This window comes from Amblyomma maculatum, chromosome 4 (assembly GCF_055883805.1).
Source record: "Amblyomma maculatum isolate TAMU_Amacu chromosome 4, ASM5588380v1, whole genome shotgun sequence".
Taxonomy (NCBI): Eukaryota; Metazoa; Arthropoda; class Arachnida; order Ixodida; family Ixodidae; genus Amblyomma; species Amblyomma maculatum.
In genome coordinates this window covers 32,942,810-32,965,730 of record NC_139347.1, presented here as the reverse complement: position 1 = coordinate 32,965,730, position 22,921 = coordinate 32,942,810, and the positions used below count along the sequence as shown (strand labels likewise).

Below are 22,921 nucleotides of genomic sequence, written 5' to 3'. Positions count from 1 at the left end.
ATTGCCTAGTAACGAGAGAGAGAGAGAGCGACTGGGGGTCACTGTCGGCGTACCGACCACTCAGTGCCGTCACGCTTTGCAAGTTCTAGAGTTTGCGAGCAGCTTTTTTTTTTTTCTTGTAGTTCATTTTGAGGAGGCATGAATGTTTTATCGAGTATCACAGAAGGGCTTGCGTACAGATTAACGATGTCATGATGCTTTCGTTTTCCTTCACGTCATTTTGTTTAATAACCGGCGAATATCTCATCGCGGGCGCGTATTCCTCGCAGACCTTTGCAAAGAGCGTTCCTCGCAGTTCAGATAGCTGCATGCCGTAGATGCGCCGCGCTCTAGTGACGGATTTGCCTGCATGTTAATCGAGGGCGCCAAAAATTTAGCCGTGGCCGAGTTTATTGCCTGGACTTGTGCGTGAAATCCGAGCGAGTGGAGAGATACAAAACAAGCTGCCTTCAAACCGCAGTACAACCACAGCTTCTTCCTGGAACGATTTCTGGTCCTTTGCAACAATAACCTGCGACGGGCACCGCCGGCGAGAGTCTGTCGTCGGAGCCATTTCCTCTACGCGGGTTCTTCAGTTTTGGGTCGAAGATTCTTGCATCTCGTTGACGGATCGAATACTACGCTTTAGCCTGAAATACGAGTTATTGCTCCAGCGCATGACACGTGTGGTTAACAGTTGTTTTTAGGCCATCAGCGCAGCGCGGCTTATCTTGAGCTTGCCCTTACACCTAATTGCTCCGACATCGCGGTTTTGAAAGGAAAAAAAGAAGTGCGTTCCTTCCGCTTCATTATTGTTTAGCTTTGGTTATGAAGAAGCAGCGAGGTCGACAAAGGGCAGTTTGAAGTGAGGTCAATTGCAGGAACAAATGCAGTCAAGTCTTAAATGCACAAACTAGTTCTATAACGGGACGTTGGCATTGCGTGTCCTGCATTCCACACATTGCTAAAAGAACGATAGAAGCCGGTCAGTTAGGTATAAGCCTTCAAAAACCTTTTAACACTCTTGATAATGTCGCACGCGCCTGTGTAAGTGCCCACGGATCTCTCTGGATTGAAGCAGGTCCCACCTTGTTGTATCAGCGATTAGAACCTCTCCACGGCCTTAGTGCCGAGGGCATGCTCGCTGCGGCGATACTGTGTGGGAGCGTCGTTTAATCCGTCGCATGGTCGCATAATCTCCGCGCAATGCGGGGAAGCGGTGATTTTAGGGCATCAATCGAGAGCTCGTACATCGCAGATGATATTGAAACTTGAAACAAAGAACGTTATCTCACTCCTCTCTCAGCCTTTGTGTGTGGACTTCATCGGAGATTCCACCTCGAGACGCTGCAGGCACGCGTTTTCCCACAGAGGCTGTCCAGAGTTAATTTGCTGACTGGACAGATAATCGGCAATCAGCTCATAGGAATACCTGTGACAATTTAAGACGTCGTTTCGGGCTGTGACTTTTTTATACGCGCGCCACTCTTGTGCGGGTCCAGCGGACGCGCCGTTAGAAGTGCTTGTCTGGCGTCCGGCGATTATACAGTAAGATGGGGTGGGAAAACTGTGATGAGCGACTTGCGTCTTCTCTAGAAAGGACGCTCGTCGTGGTGTAGAAAGGAGCCTCTCTCTTCTTTATCCTACCCGTGCCTGAGGATGTGGTGTTTTTCTGAAAGGCGTCATGAGTACCGTGCTTACCGTCTCTCAAGTTGCTGTCCGTTTATACACACTGTGTGCAGGCGACGTGCTGAGCCAGCCTAGGCGACAGTGCCAAGATGACTCCTCTGGACGGCACGGGCGACCTGCTGTGGATCCTGGTGGTGGGCTTCATCCTCGCCTTCTTCCTGGCCTTCGGCGTGGGCGCCAACGATGTGGCCAACTCGTTCGGCACATCGGTGGGCGCCAAGGTGCTCACCCTTCGCCAGGCGTGCATTTTGGCCACCATCTTCGAGATCCTCGGAGCCGTCCTCATAGGTGAGTGTATGTGCAGTAGGCGGGCGGGGATTCTTGCTTTCCGGCTATTCTCCTGCGCGGAGACTGTAGTGTTCTATATGCACACTACAGTTCTTGCCTGCATGATCTCGATGTCGATGTTGTTGAAATTTTCCTGTATACTGTTCGAAAGAGTTCAAGCAACGCACCGTGCTTAGTAAAGTTCGTCAATCTTGAATATATATATATATATATACACACGCGCGCGCGCGGTATCCGTGATTTCTACGTAATTTCGATATCTCGCTCTGCCTTACGGGATCACCTACCGGCTGGGTGAGAAGTTGATGTCGCGTAGATATGATTTTCCATCGCGTACAAGTTAGTCCATATTGTTTGGAGCCTTCGGTTATGTAAATGAACCTTGTTGTGTAAACTGTTGATAACGGGAAAAGCGAACAAATTCCGAGAGCACTGTGGAATCTACACTGCAGAAATGCAAAAGTCGGAGCGTTGCTGCTGAACACGGTGCGTCACATTAGCTCTCGTTATCATTGTCAACTGAATGCACCGTCATTATCATTGGCACTGTCATTATTGTCATTGTCACTAACATCAGCGTCATTGCCATCGCTACTATCATGCTCGCCGTAGACATGGAGAATTATGATGTGCGTTTCACGATCCCGGGCGTGTTCACATATCTTGCACCGTGGGCGTGGTGTAGGTGGTTAAAGCGCTCATCTAGGGATCCGAGGGATAGAGGTTCGAACGGGATTTTTATTTTTCTTATGACGTCATCGGGATGATTGACAAGTGACACATAGCGCACAGACCCGACGCACATCTCGCGCACAACTCTCGCGTGTTCGCCATGAAAGGACTAGATTTGGTGAAGGTGTACGATCATATAGGCCGTGTGCCCCTTAAGCATGTGAAAGCTACTGCAAGAACTCCGGCCTCCATAACTGTATAAGTAGGTGCGCAGTTCCCATCTGGGCATCGCTGATGCAACGGCATTCTTACGTTGCATGCAGGGCGTCACTTAGGCGCGTCTCGACGTATTTTCCTGTGTCGGCCTCGGCCACTGGTCTTCATCTTTCCTTATGGGAGCGGAGGTGTTTGCAGTCTCTTTCTCGCGATAACCAGCAATCACGTTTATTGTACCCGGGGCGGGTATTTTCTTTATCGTTCTTACTCGCTTGGGACCCCACTGAGCCATGGGTCCGTGTGGCTTGCGTCACTTGCTTATCTGGTGGCTCGTCGCAGTTGGGTGTTTGCTCTCGAGCGGTTGCCGTCGACTGTGTCGCTGAGTTCACGAGTCGCTGTGAACTTTGAGTATTGCTCTGTGTTTTCGAATGCGCCTCAGTTGAGTGTTCCGACAAAATCTGATAAAGTGAATGCTTGTAGTAATTACTTATCTCGCGTGTTTGTCCAGTAAGGCAAACGGTCTCGCTTTGCGGATCGTGCAGGGGCAGCGGCTTTTGAAAATAGGAAACTTGCGTCGCATGCTCGGGCGGCATGCGAATATTTCCATTACATAGCCAAAAGACCAACCGACAGCCGCTTGGGTCGCTGCCATCAACACATTCTGGTCTGCGACAGACGCTCTCTACTGATGGTGTTCCTCGTTCGGTGCTCTGTTCCGCCATGACATCGGTCATGCAGACACATGTTACGTGTGACTTCGGTAGAGCGCAGACGCTCGTGCATACAGGCGACGGCGTAAATGCGATCTTTTAATCTTTTTTCGCGCATTTCTCAACCCTTCCGCGTCCGCACGAAGCAGCGGTGATGGCTCAGCCGGAGCCAGTTGGTAGGCCGTTGTATTTTCTTTCCTTCTTCGTTCAGTCGCCATAACGACAAATGCGCTGCAAATAGAGGGACTCCTGGATAGTCAACACCTCCACCTTAAGCTGCACGTCCTGGATCTACCTGGGGCCTGATTCTCGAAATGCACCTTCGCGTGTGGCCATATTGCCTCTCTGACTGGCCCTTAATAGTGTCAGTGAGAGTCACGTGCTTCAGAATTTTGGCGCAAAACAGTCAGTTTAGGGAGCAAGTTGCGTTGCCGTCAAAATGACGTCACCTCGGAAAGTGACTTTCAGCACGGCTATATTTTATCTTGAAAACCTGTTTTCGAGGCTGGCCACGTCATTTTTATGCAAACGCAAAAGTGATAATTTCGCGCCGCAAGCTGGAAGCAGGGGATTCTGGCGCTCTTGAGATCCGATCATAGAGACAGTATATGGCGCTGAGAGGCGAAGGTGAATTTTGAAAATATGGTCCCTGGTAAAAGTTCCTTCCTCCGCTAGGGCGCTGCGATCGTCATGGAAACCTCTAACCCAGGTTGTCTGCCTGACTGAATCTATGTAGCACTGCAAAGTGACATCGTTTTAGTACGCTACCTGTTAAGCAACATCTCGGTGAAGCGCGGGCGTCCGCCCCACGCCTTCCAGTCCGGCAGCTGACAAAATAATTTCCTAGTAGTTTTTTTCCTGTTGGACCATAAGTGCACTTCAGGATCTAACCACTTACGTGTATGGAGACGAATTCTCGTTCGCTCAGCGGCGCCCGATTTGAAAGCGCGCGCTTTTCTAGGTCACGCGACGTAGTGGGGTGATAAGGTCATACACACAAGTCGGTTCAAATATATCGCTGAACTAGACTAATAGATGCGCGCCGCTGAGGCAGCGAAATGTATGACACGTCACCAGGAGCGCTGCACGAAGAACGGTTGCGTCACAATTTTGAAATGAAGGAGGGCAGATTTGGCGCCACATTGAGGTCCGTTAGTGATGGCTTAAGGGGAGATGGCCGGGCCCTGGCAAATTATCTGTTGTGCATGCAGTTTTCCCACTCGTCGCCTCGGTGGCTCGGCAACGGCTGACGTCTCGGTTGCTATGGGAACTGTGACGTCAGCCGTTTTCGAGCTACCGAAGCGACGAGCGAGGAACTCGACATACGCAATGTCATTGGTTCAATGTTTTTTTTTTTTTGGTAGCATTGTTTCCATGTGCTGTGTGGTGTAAGTGCATGTTAAATAACCCCAGGGGGGCCAAAATTTCCCGAACTCTCGACTACGACGTCCCTCATGTATGAGTCGCTTTGGGGACGCTAAACCATTTAAACTAAAGTTCTTGGCCCAGTGGTTACTGCGCTTTGCTAGTGAGTCAGAGTACCTGATCGAACAGCGTCACAGCGACGCACTGATTACTGCACCATGAATCTGCCGCTGGGCGAAACGCAAGGCGCCCGTGTAATGAGCGATGCGAGAACACTGCTGCATGGACGTTGGCAGAATTTTGTCTTGAGAGGACATCCTCTCCCCCTTTTTACCTTTAGCGTCGAAATAAACATTCCGTAACGTTTCTTGTAACAGATGTCAGTGGGGAAAAAAGGGAGCACAAGTTGAAGCGGCGGCTTCAGAGAAGGGGAGGGGGGGGGGGGGGGGGCAGGGGGTGGTGTGGCCTCGGGGTGGCGGGAGAGGATGAGCAGTGCCCCTTTAGCAACCCCCTGCGGACGCCCATGTACGGCTGTGGTATGCTCGGCTACGGAGCCAGAGGACTTGGCTAGAATCCGGGCCGTGGCGGCCGCGGGTTTTAATGAAGGCGAAATGCACGAGCCGTCCGTGTGCTTTACGCTGTCCGTGCACGTTAAAAGGTTCCCAGGTGGTCGAAATTATTCCTTTTGCCACCCGCTGTAGCCCCTTTTCTAAATTTCTCCATCCTTTAATTTCCCTAACCTCACCGCGCGGATGAGGCCTACACAATAAAGTGACTTACTGTGGCTATAGTGGCTACTGTACAGTGGCTTTTTCTTGTTACCATTTTTAATTTCATTTGTCGATTGACACCTCTTTTTGAACTAGGTGCATACTTGAATCGATGAAAAAAAAAAAAATGTGCCGAACCGCCTGTGTCTCGTTTTCTTTCTTGTGGTCTGCATGGTTCGGCGCAATTTTTTCACCGATTCATTTGTCGATGCAGCTGCTTCTTTTTCTAGATTTCACGGCGCAACAATAGAATATTTTCCCCACTGTCTCTGATAGAAGGAACCTCGGCCTGCCCCTGGAAGAGTAGGGAATCGTCCCATTGTGCGGGATTGATCCGTATAGGTTGGCGGTTGGCACGCGGAAGGGAATGTTGCTGCAGACACGCAACAATCGGCAGACACGCAATAATTGTGGAGTATAGTGTGTATCGCTTCGACGATCTCCGACCAGCGCCCCTTTCTTTTGTGCGCAGTTGTAGCTAAACCTCGTTCGCTGTTTTAAAATATTGCTCCTTTGTCGTTTAAAAAGACAAACACCTCGCAGCTTACCTTCAACGTCGGCAGGCCGCGCAATAGCGCGTCTTTGGTCGAACGGCCGATCCCGACGGTGACGGTGGCGTACGACGAAGGACGGAAATTAACGGAATGTAATGTGGGCACAATTGTTTCGATCCAGGAGGCGACCCAGCTACCTTTGCTCACTACCGCCCTGAAATAGATAACGTCAGCTGTATATTAGTGAAGGTTAATTGCTGCGTCCTATACGGCGGACTCTCGAGAGAGAATTGCAATTCCAAAGTATATTTCAAATGCCTAGGGCCTCATGAGTGCCAGAGCAGACTTCTGAAGTTGTGTACCATTCGATGTGTCGTTTTCAAATTGTCTGGTGTTTGTCAAATAATTCATTAATAATTGGTCCTTGTTCCGTATTATAACGTGACGGCGTTGAAAAGTTCCGTTCACCAGAAAGTCAGTCGTCGGCGTTGGGGTTGTGAGCAAAAAATCCCGAGCGTGGCGCTGGCAGGTGGTAGCACTAACTGAACGTAATGCTGCCAACTCTGCCCTCGATCCTTTCATATGGGAGGGTGTTATCAGAATCTGCCTGCCAGGACCCTTTCTTTCGCGTTATCCATAGGCCACGTAGGCACGTTCATACGGGTTCATACGGCTTTGCTGAAGCGTGTCGGGTGGCAGTCTGCGTTATCGCGTCATGCCCCTAAAGGCCATTCAGTCCGCCATTCTCTTTTTTTTTAAGGCGAAAGCCTTTAATGGCTCATACTGTCGTTCGCAGAAAGTGTCACACTTTGCGACCACCCGAGGTCACGTGATGCCACCCAAGATAACGGCCAGCATAGGTTAAAGTGGACCACCCTGGGCCCACGGCCCCAAAAGGGGGACGCTCTCGTTGAAGTTTGAAGTTTGAAGTTTATTGTATTTCAAAGGTTAACAAAACATGAATACAGAAGGAGGTCCCAAAGTCAAGGACTGCGGAACGGGACCTCCTATGATGATTATTGAAAAGAAATACATATTGAGCAGTTGCAGAAATTATACAATATTTCGCATCAGTGGGTTGGGGCGAATGAAACGAATTAGTAAAGACGCTATTGATGTAATAACAAAGAATAAACACCTAATCACATAAAGAAAACATAGGAAACAATTCATAAAAAGATGTAAAGGATAACAGATTACCTTGAAAATTACGATATGTGTGATAACAAAAACTGACGAAGAGCGGATTTAAAGGCAAAAATAGTTAATGATTGTTTGATAGTTGTAGGTAATGAATTCCAAAGAGTGGTAGCAGAGAATCGGACTGATTGTTTCCCATAATTAGTGTTTGGTTTAGGCAGCAAGAAGTTGTTGTTGATGGCGAAACGTGTGTCCGTACGACGCGGAATTTGATCATTGGTGGTTAGTGAGAATGGAAGTAGCTCTCTAACAGATTTGTACATTAGGATACATAAACTGTAGTCGATTATTTTCTTTACAGAAAGAATATTGTGTGATTGGAGCAAACGAAGGGCATTTTACATGGGAGGTGGTAGCTGGCAGCTGACATGGCCGAGCACTATAACCGGACGTAGGGCTTCCTGACATTACGTTTGGCAGGAGCTGCCAACTCGGGCCTCTCCTTTCATATGGGAGGGTGATACGAAAATCAGGCTGCCAAGACCCTTGCATTCACGTTATCCTTAGGCCTCGCAGGCACGTTCATACGGATCGTTTAAGGTGGGACTTTGTATGTTGGCTGGTAGCTTACGCTATCGCGTCCAGGCGTCCGTACGGCGCCTTTCATTTGACACTTCCTGGAACGCCGCACCACACAGCCTACAGAGGCAGACGCAGTAAAAACAGGAATTAGCGAAGTTTGAATGAATGAATGAATGAATGAATGAATGAATGAATGTTTATTCCGCTTTTGTCGTACAAAAAGCGCGGGTGACGAAAAAAAAAGCAGTTCGCAATGACCGCTTGACGGGCTTCGCGCCCGTAAAGTCGACGATGAACAGGAGCGGCAGTTTGTGCGATATAAAATGAACAATTCACGCATTACAAAATGAGACAGTGCTTTGAAACTAAAGAAAAATTATGCAATGACAAGGAAAAAGTAAAAATATGAATTGTCGATAGACGCATTCCTTATCAATACAACCTAAGCAGTGAACATTTCTCGGAGGAAAGAAAAAGTCATTTTGTTCATGTTGCTGTAAAGTTCAAGCACATTGGCAGTATATATTTCAACATAGCAAAACCATAGTTTGTTCTACATCTGGGTACCTCAAACATTTCAGGGTTTCTTGTAGCATAGGGCTTGTCGTGTGGCACCAGCTGTACAATGCGGGACAAAAATGGGTCATTTCGCGCGGTATGCTTTTTATAAAAACAAGCAAACCTGTACTGGAATTATTTTGTATTTCATCCGTATGGGACGGGTTGGGGCGTCATAGGAGGAATTTGTTATAACGCGTAGCATTTTCTTCTGCAGAACAAAAAGCTTTTGCAAATTGGACATAGGGCATATATTTCCCCACACCAAATAGCAGTATCCTAAGTAGGAGAAAAAGAATGCATAGTAGAGGTCAAGTTTCGTTTTCGTTGGTAGAATATATTTATTACGAGAGATAATACCTACGAATTTAGAAAGCTTTCGCCTTATCGCACTTTAGTGGTTCGAAGTGTCACTTTTTTTTTTTTTTTTTTTCCCGCACTCATACTCTTTGCTGTGAACCTCGTCAGTTGTGGGACTGACTTTCATCACAGTCGCTTAAGCTGCATTCCTCTCAGGTTTGTTTCACAAATGGTCCCCTTGGTTCGTTTTACATTCACCCGAGCAATAGCATCGGCCACTCAGGCTCCTAATGTATTATGCCACCGCAATGCAGTACGTGACTGGGGCTTCTTTTGTTTCTATTCTCTTTTATGCTATTATGCATTGTGCGTTCAGAATAATGTCCTTTCTTATAGCGTTTTTACATCGCTTTGTGCATTGTGTTGTATATCTCCGCGCCCTTCACTCTTCGCTTGAACTTTTTCTTTTTTTTTTCGTGACAGACCCGCCGTTAGATAGACTGTTTATAGGTGAACTCTGCAAGTGTCGAAATCTCTACGAGTGCAACCGTCAAGATAACATTCAGTGCTCTATCGTGGCGCCGGCGCCTCTTAAAATTTCCGTCCCAGCGGTATAGGCGCCCTAAAGCGCTCAGCCCAACGCGCCTCACCCGCTTGATTGCGGGAGAGGAGATGAAAGAGGAAGAGGGGAGGGAGGCTTGGGGGGGGGGGGGGGGGGGGGGAGCAAGGACTGATGCGGGCGCCCTGTTAGACAAGTTTTGTGAGCAGAGTTTTCGAAACCTTTCTCGGACAAGCGTAATTCTAGCATTCGCCTTGAGAACGCAGCGGGTAATAATGATAATGGTGGTGATGTCCCCAGTCGTAAATGGAACATATCCGCGGCAAGGAATTAACCAGGGTGCACTGCAGACACAAGCGCATTCATGGACAAGAGTCAATGTATGGATAGTATCATGTCTTTACTAGAATTTTAACAGAAAATTAGAGAGAAAAAGCAATAAATTCTTATTCCACCAAAGGAATCCGTCTTAATATATATATATATATAATCGTCATGAATTTTTTGCTTTCATGGATTCGTCACCATCGTTGTCTTCGTAGTAACCACCAGTTCAACTACGCCTGTACTATGGGGAAAAGTACTCTAGTGATTCCCGATGACTCCTGTCTTGTGCCATCTGTGGTCCACCTTATCTGTACAAACCTCCTAATCTCATCTGTCCGTCTGTCCCTTCCCACTGTATACTGCCACCCTTCCTGGAAACCCACATCCTAAGCGACCATCGCTTATCTTTTCTTCGCATTACACGCTGATTTCCTTTTCTTCACTTCACCTGCAAGGCATAAAGGGCACTCTGAACGTTCAGTCAAACTAACCACTCCGAAATCGTTGATATTTTTTAGGACAGGAGAATAAAACGCGTTCGGCGGGACCTGTGTCGACACCGCCCCGTCTTGAACGCCTTTCTCAGTGGTTAGAAACAAAAATATAAAGCCAGAGAGATTTATTGGAAACGGTTCGCTCGAGGCTGAACGGGAGGTAAGGAGTTTAGGGCAGAGCCAAGTGCGGCCCGCTGTGGAAGCCTTGCCTAATCACTGAATCGTTCATTTGTGCCTCTTCTCACAAATACTCTCCAGCGTACATTCGTACGCTTCCATATTGTGTCAGACCACCCATAATGGACAAAAATCCCCGCTTTAATTCAGCCGCACGAACATGCCTCCGTGTCTGACTCTGGATTCAAGGATCCCGGGTTCGATTCATATAGGTACGCGGCCACTCTCATACAATGGCGTGGACTTGTACACACTACAACATAGACAACTCAAACACCCCAGAGACGTGGGAGTCTCTCCTGCGTACTTCCGAGCCAGCAGACCATGCGCGCGGTGGAGGCCGCGACCTCCCAAAGGATCTCCACCGACCTCCTTTAAGACAGCGCAACCGGTCCTTTGACTGGTCCCCTGTTACCCGTAACTTTTCGCTCAAAACGCCGTCGTGTGTGTGTGTGTGTGTGTGTGTGTGTGTGTGTGTGTGTGTGTGTGTGTGTGTGTGTGTGTGTGTGTGTGTGTGTGTGTGTGTGTGTGTGTGTGTGTGTGTGTGTGTGTGTGTGTGTGTGTGCGTGTGCGTGCGTGCGTGCGTGCGCGTAGGTGCCTTAAACACTATGATGTTAAAAAGCGAGCGCCGATAAAAAATAAAGGAAACCAAACGGAAGAGGGTAAACCAAGTATAGTGTCTTATTTGTGCATGCCCATTCTTACATGCTATTCACTTCTTATTCCTAAGGCATGCATCGCTTCATGCAAGCTCCCTATATCAGCGCTGATGTGTGCAGGATATCCCGAACACGCTCCTGGTGCGGATTTTCCTGAATTTTTTCGCGCGCTTCATTTCGATCGTGTGGCGGCAATTACCGTTATTACCCGGTTTTAACGCATTCCCGATCCTAACACGCAGCTTATTATGACGTTCGCAGAAATGAAAGGAGCACGCTTTGTGCAGAAGCGTGTAGCGATGTTCGTATCTCCTCGTCGCTCACTGGGCGATCCTTCGCTGTCATGGCGACGAGCGCGCCTCCGATGCGTAACGATGCACATAACATTAGACTGTTGAAGCTCGGGTTATAATGCAGCCTTAATGTCCCAAATGGGCTCAGGCTATGAGTGACGCAGTAGTGGACGGCTGCGGAGATTTCGACCACCCGTGGTTATTTCCGCGGCCGGAATCGGACTCAGCAGTCCAGAGCCGCAGCTACTGCGCCACCGAGGCGGGTAAAACACCTTAGGTTCGTTCGGGTAAATATGAATGCTCTTGTTTTGTTGTACTGGCTACATTTTTGTGACAATTCTGCGTGTACTTCTTGGGCTTAAATGTCGATTGCTGTTTGTTAGCGGAACCCTTTTTACTAATTTCGAGTAATCCTGCTTGCTTTTAGCAACCACTGGCAGTATTGCGCACTTCGTTTCACAAGCGTTCTTTTACTCCCTTTGCTGATGGCCCGAGCCGCACTGCATATAGCTCACAAAAAGCAGACTGCGTTGACGAATGCGTGAACGCAAAACATTTTTTTTTCTTTCTTACTTATAAAACCGCATCCCTATCGATCAGTATAGTGGCGAAATTCAAGGCACACTCCCTAGAGAGAAACGTGTGGAAAATATGTGGAGATTTTCCACTGCGGTTGACTGACGTGTGTCGTTAACCGGTCGCCAATTTGCGGAGCGTATATAGTATGCGCTGTGTATGCCTTTCTAAAGCGACGGTAGAGTGCACTTTCGCTGGAAATCGCGTGGTCACAGCGAAGTTCTCCTATTGGTCGACACACTGACGACGTCACAGGTTGTATATCGTGATTCAGCCGCTGTTGCGAACTGTCTTCTAAGAACAGCACACTGCGGAAAAGAAAAAAAGCTGTATGTTGAGAGGGAATCGAGTCGCTGCCCTTTTGATGGAGAGCCGGCTGCGCTACGCAACTGGGGAACGTTCGTTCAGTGCGATAGAGGGCTTATGCGACCGCCTCATACTGCACAGTGTACAGTAGCCACACATTACCTTACAGCTACGGTTAGTAGAAATCAATACCCTCTAATAGCTATACTAAACGGCGCTGCTGCTTCGATCTTCTACTTCGCAAGCTACTTTCCACTTTTACCTCGAGAACTATACTTACCTCGTCTGCTTCGCGCAGATTCTTGCCTCCTCTACTTTGTGCAGCTACTTACCGTCTTTACTTCGCGCTACGTTACTTCGCATTACTACTAATTATTACTGGTCTAAACCATTACCTAGCAGCAATGCATAATTTCCATACGCTAATGCTGTAACACTTAGGATACCTGAGTGGTCCCTAATTTTTTGTCTTCATCGTACATAGCAGTGGGGCCGCGGCGATTCGCATTTCGCCCACTGAGCACTATGAGTCGCGAAATGGAAGCCCGGCACCAACGGCCGTATAAATTTAGTGCGGATGAAATGCAAAAGATGTCATTGAGTTATGCGCGATGTTCAGCGCGCAGTGAGAAACTTCCAAATGGTCGAGATCGCTCCGGTCTCTCGATGCTAAAATATAACTGTCACGTGGTGGCGACAGGGGCGATGATAACTAATCAAGAGCCTGGGAGGGCACTAAAGAAACTCTTTATTGGGGCTGACTTGCGCCCGCAAAGGAAGTAAGCGGTTCGGCGGCGGCGATAACAGCAATCGTGCCCGCTGGTCATCGAACAAAGAATGCCTGTCGCGCCCGTCAACGCTCAATTTATAGGCGACGATGAAACGTCTAGATAAAGCATTAACGGGTGACTAGCATAACCGGGAACATCATGTAAACACGCACGAGACTGGCTAAATCTTCGAGGTACAACTCGACGCATGTTGCACGACAAACAAAATGATACAGCATCGTCTGGGGAGAACAGGCATGAATAAACAAACAAACACAGAATCGATCCGGGCGCTATAGATTCACAGTGATAAGGCCCCATGCCAGCGACTGTCTAAAAAGAACAAAGATTCGAATGATTCGCTGCAATACGCTCGGTCCTTTATCACGTTCGTTCACTTCTTCCCTCACGGCGCGATTCAGATGGCCATCGTGAGTGAGGCAATTACCTTATCTGCCCTTTTTTTTTTTAAACTTGGCTGATGAAGCAGCCTTCTCCCTTCCTTGCAACAAAACGTCTACTAAACCTCACCGTTTGCCGGAAGTCATTTTTTTATTTGCCGCTATGGCTTAGTGGTTAGACCGCTCGGCTACTGAGCCGGGATATCTGGGTTCGAATTCGGCAGTGGCTGCCGCATTTTCATGCAGGCGAAACACAAGTCTGTGTCGGCGCACATTAAAGTACTTCAGGAGGACACCTGTTTTTCCCTTTCTTCCCTTCCCCTCCTTACCTTCCTTCACGGCGCGGTTGAGGCGCCCACCTAGGAGCGATATAACGCTACTCTCTGTTCCTCAAAACCAATTTTCAAAACTTCACCGCGACCGATCACCCGGTGGGGCAAATCCCCTTCGCACCCATAAAGAAGGAAGTTGAGACTACGCTGCTGTTCTCTTATCAACGTCTTCTGTCACGTGTTGTTGCAGGTTACAAAGTGTCGGACACGGTCCGCAAGGGCATAATTGATGTGTCCATATACGACGGGGCTCCCAAGGATCTCATGCTCGGCAACTTGGCTGCCTTGGGCGGTAAGTGCTGGATTGCGGGCAACTCGCACTCTTTCTCAATTGTTACACAATTTAGATGTAGCTAGGAAACTGCTCGCTCTTATTCCATTGATAAGATTATGTGTGAATGACTTTTTATTTTTTTCTTTGCATTACTAAATCACGTTTTCAACAACATGATTGTAGCGAAAGAGATTATGCACGAATGCAAGCTTGGCAACTCGTATGTGTTAACACAGTTGCCTTTCTTATTTTGTAAAGCTGCAATATTGTCGACGTTTTCATTGGTGCAAAAAAAAATAATAATAATCTCTTTATTGCTATCCTCGCAAATCAGTTATTGAAAAGGAATCAGCTGCAGGGCCAGGACAGTTTAGGAAGCGGGGGCAATAAGGGAAGCCCTGGCCGCGACCTTGCACGACCCCGAGCAGCGGGCGACCAAGTGGCGCGCTCTCACCGCTCCCCGCAGGAAGCGCCATTTGGAACATCCTGGCCACGGCGTTCAGCCTTCCCATCTCGGGCACGCACAGCATCGTGGGCGCCGTGGTGGGCTTTTCTCTCGTGGCGCGGGGCCTGCGCGGAATCCGCTGGTGGGAGCTGGGCAAGATCGTGCTCTCCTGGTTCGTCTCGCCCGTGCTGTCGGGCATCATCTCCACCGCACTGTACATGCTCATCCAGTTCCTCATCCTGCGAAAGGTACGCCCGCCCCATCTCCCGGCCGCCGCTCCGTGGCTAGCCAGCCAGTGGCGAAACTCTGCCTGGGTTAGCCGACTGTCACAGCCCTTGCGGCGCCTCTCTCTCTCTCTCTCTCTCTCTCTCTCTCTCTCTCTCTCTCTCTCTCTCTGTGCGTGTGTGCGCCCGCGCGCGAAGGGGGGAGGGAGCGTCGCTTACACGTGACGTTACAGGCGTCATATTGGTTCACCACGCATCGCTTCTGCCGAGCCTCCATCGATAATATAGCGATTGATCTGATTTTTATGGTGGAGCCATATGTAAATTTAATGTGTAAAAGTCTCTGCCTGTACCACATACGTATAGCAGGCAAATAGTCAATTGAAAATAAAGGGGTGAGGCTGTGAGCCAAATAATTTTGAAAAAATAAACAAAAAACTAAAAGAAGCTACATTATCTACCTTCGGCATTTTTTTTTTTCAGTTTTTGTTGTTTCTATGTTTAATATGGTATTTGCTGGTAAACAATAGATATTAATCTTCAGTTGGCATCATATTAGTCGGCTATGTACAGACTAGTGGATTTTTGCCATACTCCTCCAAGTTTAGCACCATAACAACCACTGTGATACCGACGCAAGCCATCTGTAATAAGTAATCTCTCTCCGTCCACCTTACCACCTGCTTAGGTGGTAAGGTGTCAGTTTCGTTGCTGTCCTGGTACAAGTTGCATTGACGCGGTGGAAAAAATTAATGGATGGGCTCACTTTACCCGAAACATCAATTTGATGCGGTGTAGTTGTTGACTGCAATGACAGGAATCCATGTCTAGAGATATTATCTAACAGTCGGCACGCTCATTTTAACTAAGAATTCCAATGCTCTTGTCTGATGTAGCTTTTTGGGTGCATGGCTTGCAACTATAGTGCACAGCAGAACCACTGTGATGGCTCTGAATGCCCCGCATCATGGTATGATACGATTCCAGATGCTGTGTTGTCCCTGTTGCTGTAGTGGCAAAAAACATGAATTTTACTGATTACCATTGTAGCTAAATATATGTTAGAGTTGGGTGAAAGGTTTTGCTTTTAAATGCAAATGTGCTGCAGCAAAACTGTGTAACTCTATTTTTTTTTTTCCCCACGGAGTTGTGAGCCTTTGATACACAGTCAAATCAAATCAGATCAAGTTTATTTTGTTATGAGAGAGGCTTTTACATACCTAGATTACATACAGAAGGAGGTCCCAATCCGTTTGGTGTTTTATTTCTGGCCCTAATGTGCTGCCTTCTTTTGGCACATGCACATATCACTCAAAACTGCAAGCTGCAAAAGTCCGCCTCAACCTCATTAAGTATGCTTTGATTCGTTGGCCATTTTTGAGAGGGGCACATTTCAAAACTGTGTGCCACCTTTCATGGAGCCTAAACGACCTGTTTGCAGTTTCGTAGTGTGCAATATAACAGCTGCCTTGTTCTGCAGTTGCTTTAACAAGCAGTTTTTAGTGCAGAAGCACTCGAGTCTTAGCACAGTGGGTTTCACCAATTTCCGGATTCCTGCTTCCACCCGACTGAGTGTTTACTTTGGTATACGGGGTTACACTGCGACTTGCTATGAGTGACTGTGGCCATGACCAAGGTCAAGGCCTAACTAAGCACAAGTAAGGAAATGAAGCCTGACCATGACTGAAGTTTATCTGGACGCACTTTGGCATAATTGTGCCTTCCTAAGCATAACTGAGCGTAAAAACTTTTACTTGCTTTTGCATATCAAACTTGTGCTCATTTTTTTGTAAACTTTATTGTGTTAAATGGGCAAGCTTGCATAGCAACCAGCAAGAACAATGACATTATGTTATGTACATGTATAGTAGTGCAAGTAATATGTGTATTAACAACCACATAAGAATAAAGCTAAGCTTGCTGTGGTGTTATTTTTTCACCCACAGGAGAAGCCATTGGAGCCTGGCTTGAGGTCCCTGCCCTTCTTCTATGCTTTCACCCTCTTCGTCAATGTCTTCTCTGTAGTGCACGATGGGCCACGTCGTAAGTGGGGCACTTTTCTTACTTTTCTGAAAAATGTGTGTTTCAATAGGCAGCTTTATGTATTATTTCACGGTGCTCTGAAAAGAAAAACTGCAGTTCTCATGTTGCATATAAGTCTTGAAAGCCTGTTCTTGCACCATAGCTTTATCCAGCTCTGTCAACCCTATTTATCTGATCTAGTCCTGCATTATGATCAAAATCATTGGATAAAATGTGAAGTTAGAAACACCCGTTTCAGATTACAGTGATCCCTCATGAGGCCAGGAAAAAGTGCTGTAAATAATCAGAATCAGCTAACTTGAAACTGCTTGTAACCATTTCGATTGTTTTGGCTTTTATTTGATTTCCGTTGGTGACTGCTGCGCTCTCAGAATTTCACTTGCTTCTTTCACATCTGGAGTCTGTTTTGTGGCGCAGATTTCATGGTCCAATTTTGCACTTTCAAAAGTAGTGCTTCTAGCAGGACTCTCAGGGAGGGATGTGTCGTTAAAACTTAGATACAATTCCCACTTTAATGTACCCTTGTTCTGTGCCAAGTATCTTTGCTTTAGATTTTACATGAATTAGTATTTAATATGGTGTAAGACCTATTTAGTTGCTGACACTTCACCCAAAGCCACTACTAGATGGTGCCCAGACAAGGGGGCCTGTCAAGCAGTGGAGCTGTAGCGGTCACTACAGGTGTTGCGACGTCATTTTTGTTGGGGCGTGTACTATGCCGTTTTAGTGCTGCAGACATGGTTGCTAGGTAACGATATCCTATCTGCACTTATGATTGCCTGGCACAGTGGTTTCAGATGAGCGTGCTCCAAGAGAGATTTAAAAAAAAAAAAAAATAGCACTCAATTCTCGCGAGTCTAGTAGCTCGAATTGCAGTTGGGTAGAAAGCACCATCATTAGAGCTTACGCAGCGGTCGCTAAACTGTGATGCAAAAACTTGGTTGATAACAAAGCTTGTTCATGCATAGTGCCCATCACAACATCGAAGTGGAGAACCCAGTACTGATGCATTGCAATGCTTCTGGTAGCTAAAAACACATGTGCACCATTTTGAAAAATTTAAAATTGAAAAAAATTTATTTCCAGTAATATACAGGAAATGGGCCTCGGGCGAAAAGCTGTACTGGAAAATAGTGCCAGAATATGGCTGTAAACCCTTTTTCACATGGGGTGAATGAGGGTAATTGAAAAATAAAGTAACAAGAGCTGACATGGGCAAACTCTTTTTTTCTACAAGCAGAGAACCTCATACACTGTGGGATTTCAATGATGCACATTACTTTTCATAGTAGTTGCTGTAATCCTCCAAAATTTGTTCGAATGCCTTGCCGTAGCACACTGGTTAGGGGCTCAACTGGCGTACCAAAGGACATGGGATCGAATCCAGGCTGCAGTGGCCTCTTTTTAATGGAGGCAAAAGGCTGTCAGTGCACATTGAAGAACCCCAGGTGGTTGAAATGTCCGGAGCTTCCCACTTCAATATCTCTCATAGCCTGAATCGTTTTGGGATGTTAAACCCTATAAACCAAACCATTTGTTCCAACGGTACACCAAGGCTTTCAAGCCTGTGAAGCGATTTCACGATTGCTCATTAAGCTTCAATATCATTTCTGAATCGCCTACCATTCAGAGGCTTCCTCAGGGGTGTGAAGTTTGAAGTCAAACTTCAAAAAGGCACAGTCTTTTGGGACCACGAGGGCACGCTACTGCTTGACGTATTGGTTGTCGGTCAGTAGCAATTCACTAATAATGGCAAGGAATTTTCTCGCAGGTGCCATGTTGTTACACAACAAATCTCAATTGCACTTAGCCAACAAATTGTGTGAATTGTTACAGCGCTTGCGGAGGAAAGTACTCAACCATCCTCGATCCATCTCTTTGCATATCTATTTCAGTGGCTTCAGGAACTTGATTGAAGCAGATCTTTCCTTTACAATATTTCGGTGTATTGTTGCAACAAGTGTTTAAACGGGCATTGTGGCTATGCTGAAAAGTAATAGGGGAGTAATTACTCATTGGCATCCACCTTCCTTTAAACATTCAACCAACCTATGCTAAAAAAGTAATTTGTACCAGTTATGTACTACTGTGTATCAATATATATAGTATCTGCCTGTGCAATAGAGTTCATCTATGTGAGCCCTTGTGTACCTTTCGAGCCACATTTGGAGTTAGTTATCTCTCCGAAGTGGGTTTCTTGCTTTTCATCAAAGTGAAGCAGTGGGGACAGGTGTATTCTATCAACATTTTCATTTGTTAGATTACATGCAACTTAGAATGGTGAAACTGCACATTTTCACCACTCTCTCTGCTGGCATTCTTGTCCTAAGGTGAAAAGGAGCAAAACCTAATCAGAACACGAGATGAAAAGATAACACAGTGAGCACAGACTTTCAACAGTTCTGACAAACGCACAAATTCACATTCCCTTGCAAACAGGCACCACGCGTGCCATAGACATGTGGCTTGTGCGCTATGCAGAGCACGCACTTTGCACACTCACAAAAATTATTGCGCATGTAACAGCTCAAGTTCTCGTTCTGGGAACAGTAAGGAAAGTGTGCCAACACATTGCTCTCGTAGCCTGGTTATCTCAGCCGCTTGATTACCTCACGAACCAGCTGTTCATTGTGTTTTTCTAGCACTTCACATTGTTTAAATTCTGCAGCACAAGTTTCAATGGTCAATCTCTGACGTGAATTTCTAAATGCCTGCACGCTTGTTCAGCATTATTTTTGTTTTTTCAGTCTTTTAATAATACATCTGCCTGTTTGCCCTGTATACTTTTTCCCACATTTCAACGGTATGGAAAATGGCTTCCAAGCATTCCACAAACTGACTCTGGAGGTTTATCAAGTACCCTTGCGGCTTTGTTGTCTCGCCTGCATTGACACGTCAGCAGAGCCTTTTCAGGTTTTGAACTGTTGGCGCATGTGGTGCCTGTTTGCAAGGGTATGTGAAGTTGTGTGTTCGTCGAAATAAAAATTGTTGAAAATCGGTGCTTGTTGGGTCATCGTCTTGTCTCATGTTCCCATCTATGTTTTGCACTATGTATTACCTTAGTACGAATCACCAACGAGCCCAAGCTGCTGTTCTGACATTTTTGGCTGCTGTGATTTGTTTTCTTCATATAATGACTCTTTCTTCTTTCTTTCTTTTTTTTTCTTTTCAGTGCTGAAGTTTCACCTCATCCCTTGGTGGGGTGCCTTGATAATCTCCCTCTCAGTCGCTGTGATCGCCATCATTGTCGTCTGGTTCTTCATTGTCCCTCGTCTCAGGACCACCATTGAGAGTGAGTGAGAGAGTGCACGCATGGAAATAGCACCCAGCATGTTGAGATGTCTGTGACAAAACTAGCGCATGTAGCTCACATTTTGTGTGCCAAGAAAAGATCAAATTTATATACACCTGTAAGGTAACTGGTCCTTGCTAAGAATACCATAACAAGGTTCTAGTAATGTCGCGACTGATGCCCAGTTACTATGGGGAGGACTGGCAACTAGTTGAAATATTTTTTTCAAACAGATCAATGTACTTTATCTTTATTACATTCAGGTTTATTGAGCTTTTTTCTGAACAGTTATGTAGTCCTGCTCCCCTTTGCCTTGCATTAAACATTGAATAGATGTGATTCTTATATCCTCACTGTGAGGCAAGCTGTTTTGTCTCAACTCTGAATAAACATTTATCATAATCCTTCAACAAAAGCAATGTGTATCTTTTCACAGCTGTGCAAAAAAATACGGGGCAAAATTCCACATATGACCATGCTTTACTCGCAGGCATTCCCTTGCTAGTTGAATGCGGTGTGCTACTGTACGTCTAGAAAAAGAAAAGGTGGTTAAATTTTTTACTACGATATCTTGCACAATCTTCTAAGTCTGTTTCAAACATATGTGAAAGTCCTTTTATGACCTCTGTTGCTTATGTTAATCATGAAAAAAAAAGAAGTTATTTACAGTGCTGTTTCACCACCCTGTTGACATCTCTAGCTAATCATAGCTAATGACTTTGCGATATGAACATCTGCCACAGTTGTATCCAGTATATTGAGTCAAACAAGAATTTCATCATATTAGGCAAAATAATGTAGTGCATTTAATGTGTCGCTGAACGTAATTGGTATTTCACAGTTGTCCCCATATTAAGATGGTGAGGCCCAGCTTAAGCGTGAAATTGTGCGAATGGTTTGGTGGAAAGGCTTATGTCAGGAGGTTTTGATTACTGTTGCAGCTAGTTTCAGTCGATCATTTTAATGCACATGTAGAAATGGTCTTGTTTGTTGGTGTTAAAATTGTCTGGGCAGGTAAATAACTGGCATGCCTTCTGGCATGAACATCCCACTTAACTACACATTTGTCCTTTTGCCTCCCGCATACTTTGAATTCAGGCATTGCACGTGAGTGATTAAAGCCAACCTTAAGCGGCTTTTTCTTGCATGCAACCAGCATTTTGCAGGGCCCAACTTTTTCTAACAGCATCGCATGCTTGTTTTTGCATGCACTCCTTCTAGGGGACATTTCCAGCGATGCTGATAATGACCGAATAACCATGACTGGTTAGTAAACTTTAATTTGTTTTTCTCAAGCCCCTGATTGCATAGTGTATTAGCAGGATTTTGTTGCCTTTTAAGCATGGTGCGCTTGTGTTTGATTTCCTGAAATCTTTGAAGTGCAAATTTGATAACAAAAGCTGATTTAGGAGCAGGGTAACTATTCCCTCTGCTATCAGAATTATGCCGCAGGGGTTTTCAAACAGCTGGGTAGAGCTGGTGTTCTTTGGAGGTCATTTGAAGGTCATAACAGGGAATGCGATAGGAACCTATCGGCAAGTGTGTCTTGTGTAATGAGGTTAAGTTTCCCTGCTGAGTAATAGTTCATGCTAAGGTGTTTTGTGTGTGTTTACTGCTAGCGTCAGCGACAGGACAAGCTGGCATTTTTCTAATGTGCTTTGATGCTCGCGTTTGATGCGTTATTGACAGAAACGTCCACAAAATCATCTGGTTCCTCTGGCAAGTATACAAAGGCTAGCCATGTTGTTACGCTGTGAACCATTTTGCATGTCTGAAGTGTAAACACTAGTTGCCTTTTCACTCCACTGGATTAACTGCTGTAGATTGCATGATTTCAACCATGCACATGTGTCTAATGATGTGATTATCCCATGCATGCATTATGATAATAGTGTATCAGCTTTCAAAACATTGCACATGCTCAAAATATTTGTGATTTAGTATTGACATCTTTTAAGGCCCAGGAACTTGAGATGAATATTGCAATGTTGAACAGTAGGTTTATTGATGGTGGATGAACATTTGATGTGTGTGTGTGTGTGTGCATGCGCGCGCGTGTGTGTGAGAGAGAGAGAGTGAAATTTGAATTCAGACTATTTTGTCGGTTCTGTGATGTATTCTCATATCTACCAGCTCCAAAACCTATGGAGTATAAAAAGAAGTGTACGTTAAGGACTTGCATGTTCTACAATCAATACTTTCCTTCTTAGTTGACAGGCATTGTGAAGATGAAATCATAGAGGAGACAATGCCAAACTGTACCCTTAAAAATTTTTTTTTTCTTGTGTCATTCATTATTGGCTTTATCAATGTCATCCTCTCATCGGTTAGGCAGTGTTTATTTGTGCAGGTAAAACTAATTGATGGGCTAGTTGGGGCATTACTCTTAAAAGGAAAGATTCACAGCGCTAACAAATATACTCACAAATAGACACACAGGACAAGTGCTGACTCCAACTTCTTTTTCAAAACGACACAAATTTAAACTTCTTCAAAAAACAAATGCTCTCGCACTGTCGGCACCATATGTATGCCAGTTTAATCCTTCCTTATCTAAACAAAATTCAGAAGACTACTTTCTCCACTAAATAGTGATACTGAGGTGTCACTAATGCAATCCGATCCCAGCCTTTTTATATAAGAGGCTTCGAGCAACTTATGGGCAAGAGTTTCTCTGCTCTTGCTTAAAATCCTAATTTCTGTTAACTTTGGTTCACACTTTGGCTTGAAATCGCACAATTGGCAATGGGTGGATAGATGTAAATTCGGACTGTTTTTCAGAGAACGCTTATGCTCTGCAGCCTGATCATTCACACGTCGGCCAAACTGGCCGACATATGAATGATCGCCAATTGCCAATCATGCGATTTCAAGCCAAAGTGTGAATCAAAGTTAACATAAATTTTAAGCAGAAGCAAGGACACTCTTGTCCGTGAGTTGCTCGAAGCCTCTTATATAAAAAGGCTGGGATCGGATTGCATCAGTG

At 45.9% G+C, this 22,921-nt stretch overlaps 1 protein-coding gene across 8 annotated transcripts in view; it reads left to right on the top strand.

The window, feature by feature from the left end:
- Nucleotides 1–22,921, top strand: part of NaPi-III (Na[+]-dependent inorganic phosphate cotransporter type III) — an 81,472-nt gene that overhangs the window by 40,741 nt on the left and 17,810 nt on the right. For 7 of the 8 annotated variants that reach the window (XM_084601014.1, XM_084601016.1, XM_084601020.1 and 4 more), the window contains exons 2-7: nucleotides 1,722–1,956; nucleotides 13,848–13,949; nucleotides 14,398–14,624; nucleotides 16,547–16,643; nucleotides 19,816–19,935; nucleotides 21,157–21,201. In XM_084601014.1, the coding sequence (XP_084457140.1) occupies nucleotides 1,758–1,956; nucleotides 13,848–13,949; nucleotides 14,398–14,624; nucleotides 16,547–16,643; nucleotides 19,816–19,935; nucleotides 21,157–21,201 (790 nt within the window). In that variant the 5' untranslated portion in view covers nucleotides 1,722–1,757. The remainder of the gene's footprint in view (nucleotides 1–1,721; nucleotides 1,957–13,847; nucleotides 13,950–14,397; nucleotides 14,625–16,546; nucleotides 16,644–19,815; nucleotides 19,936–21,156; nucleotides 21,202–22,921) is intronic. The other variant, XM_084601021.1, reaches the window with a different exon arrangement.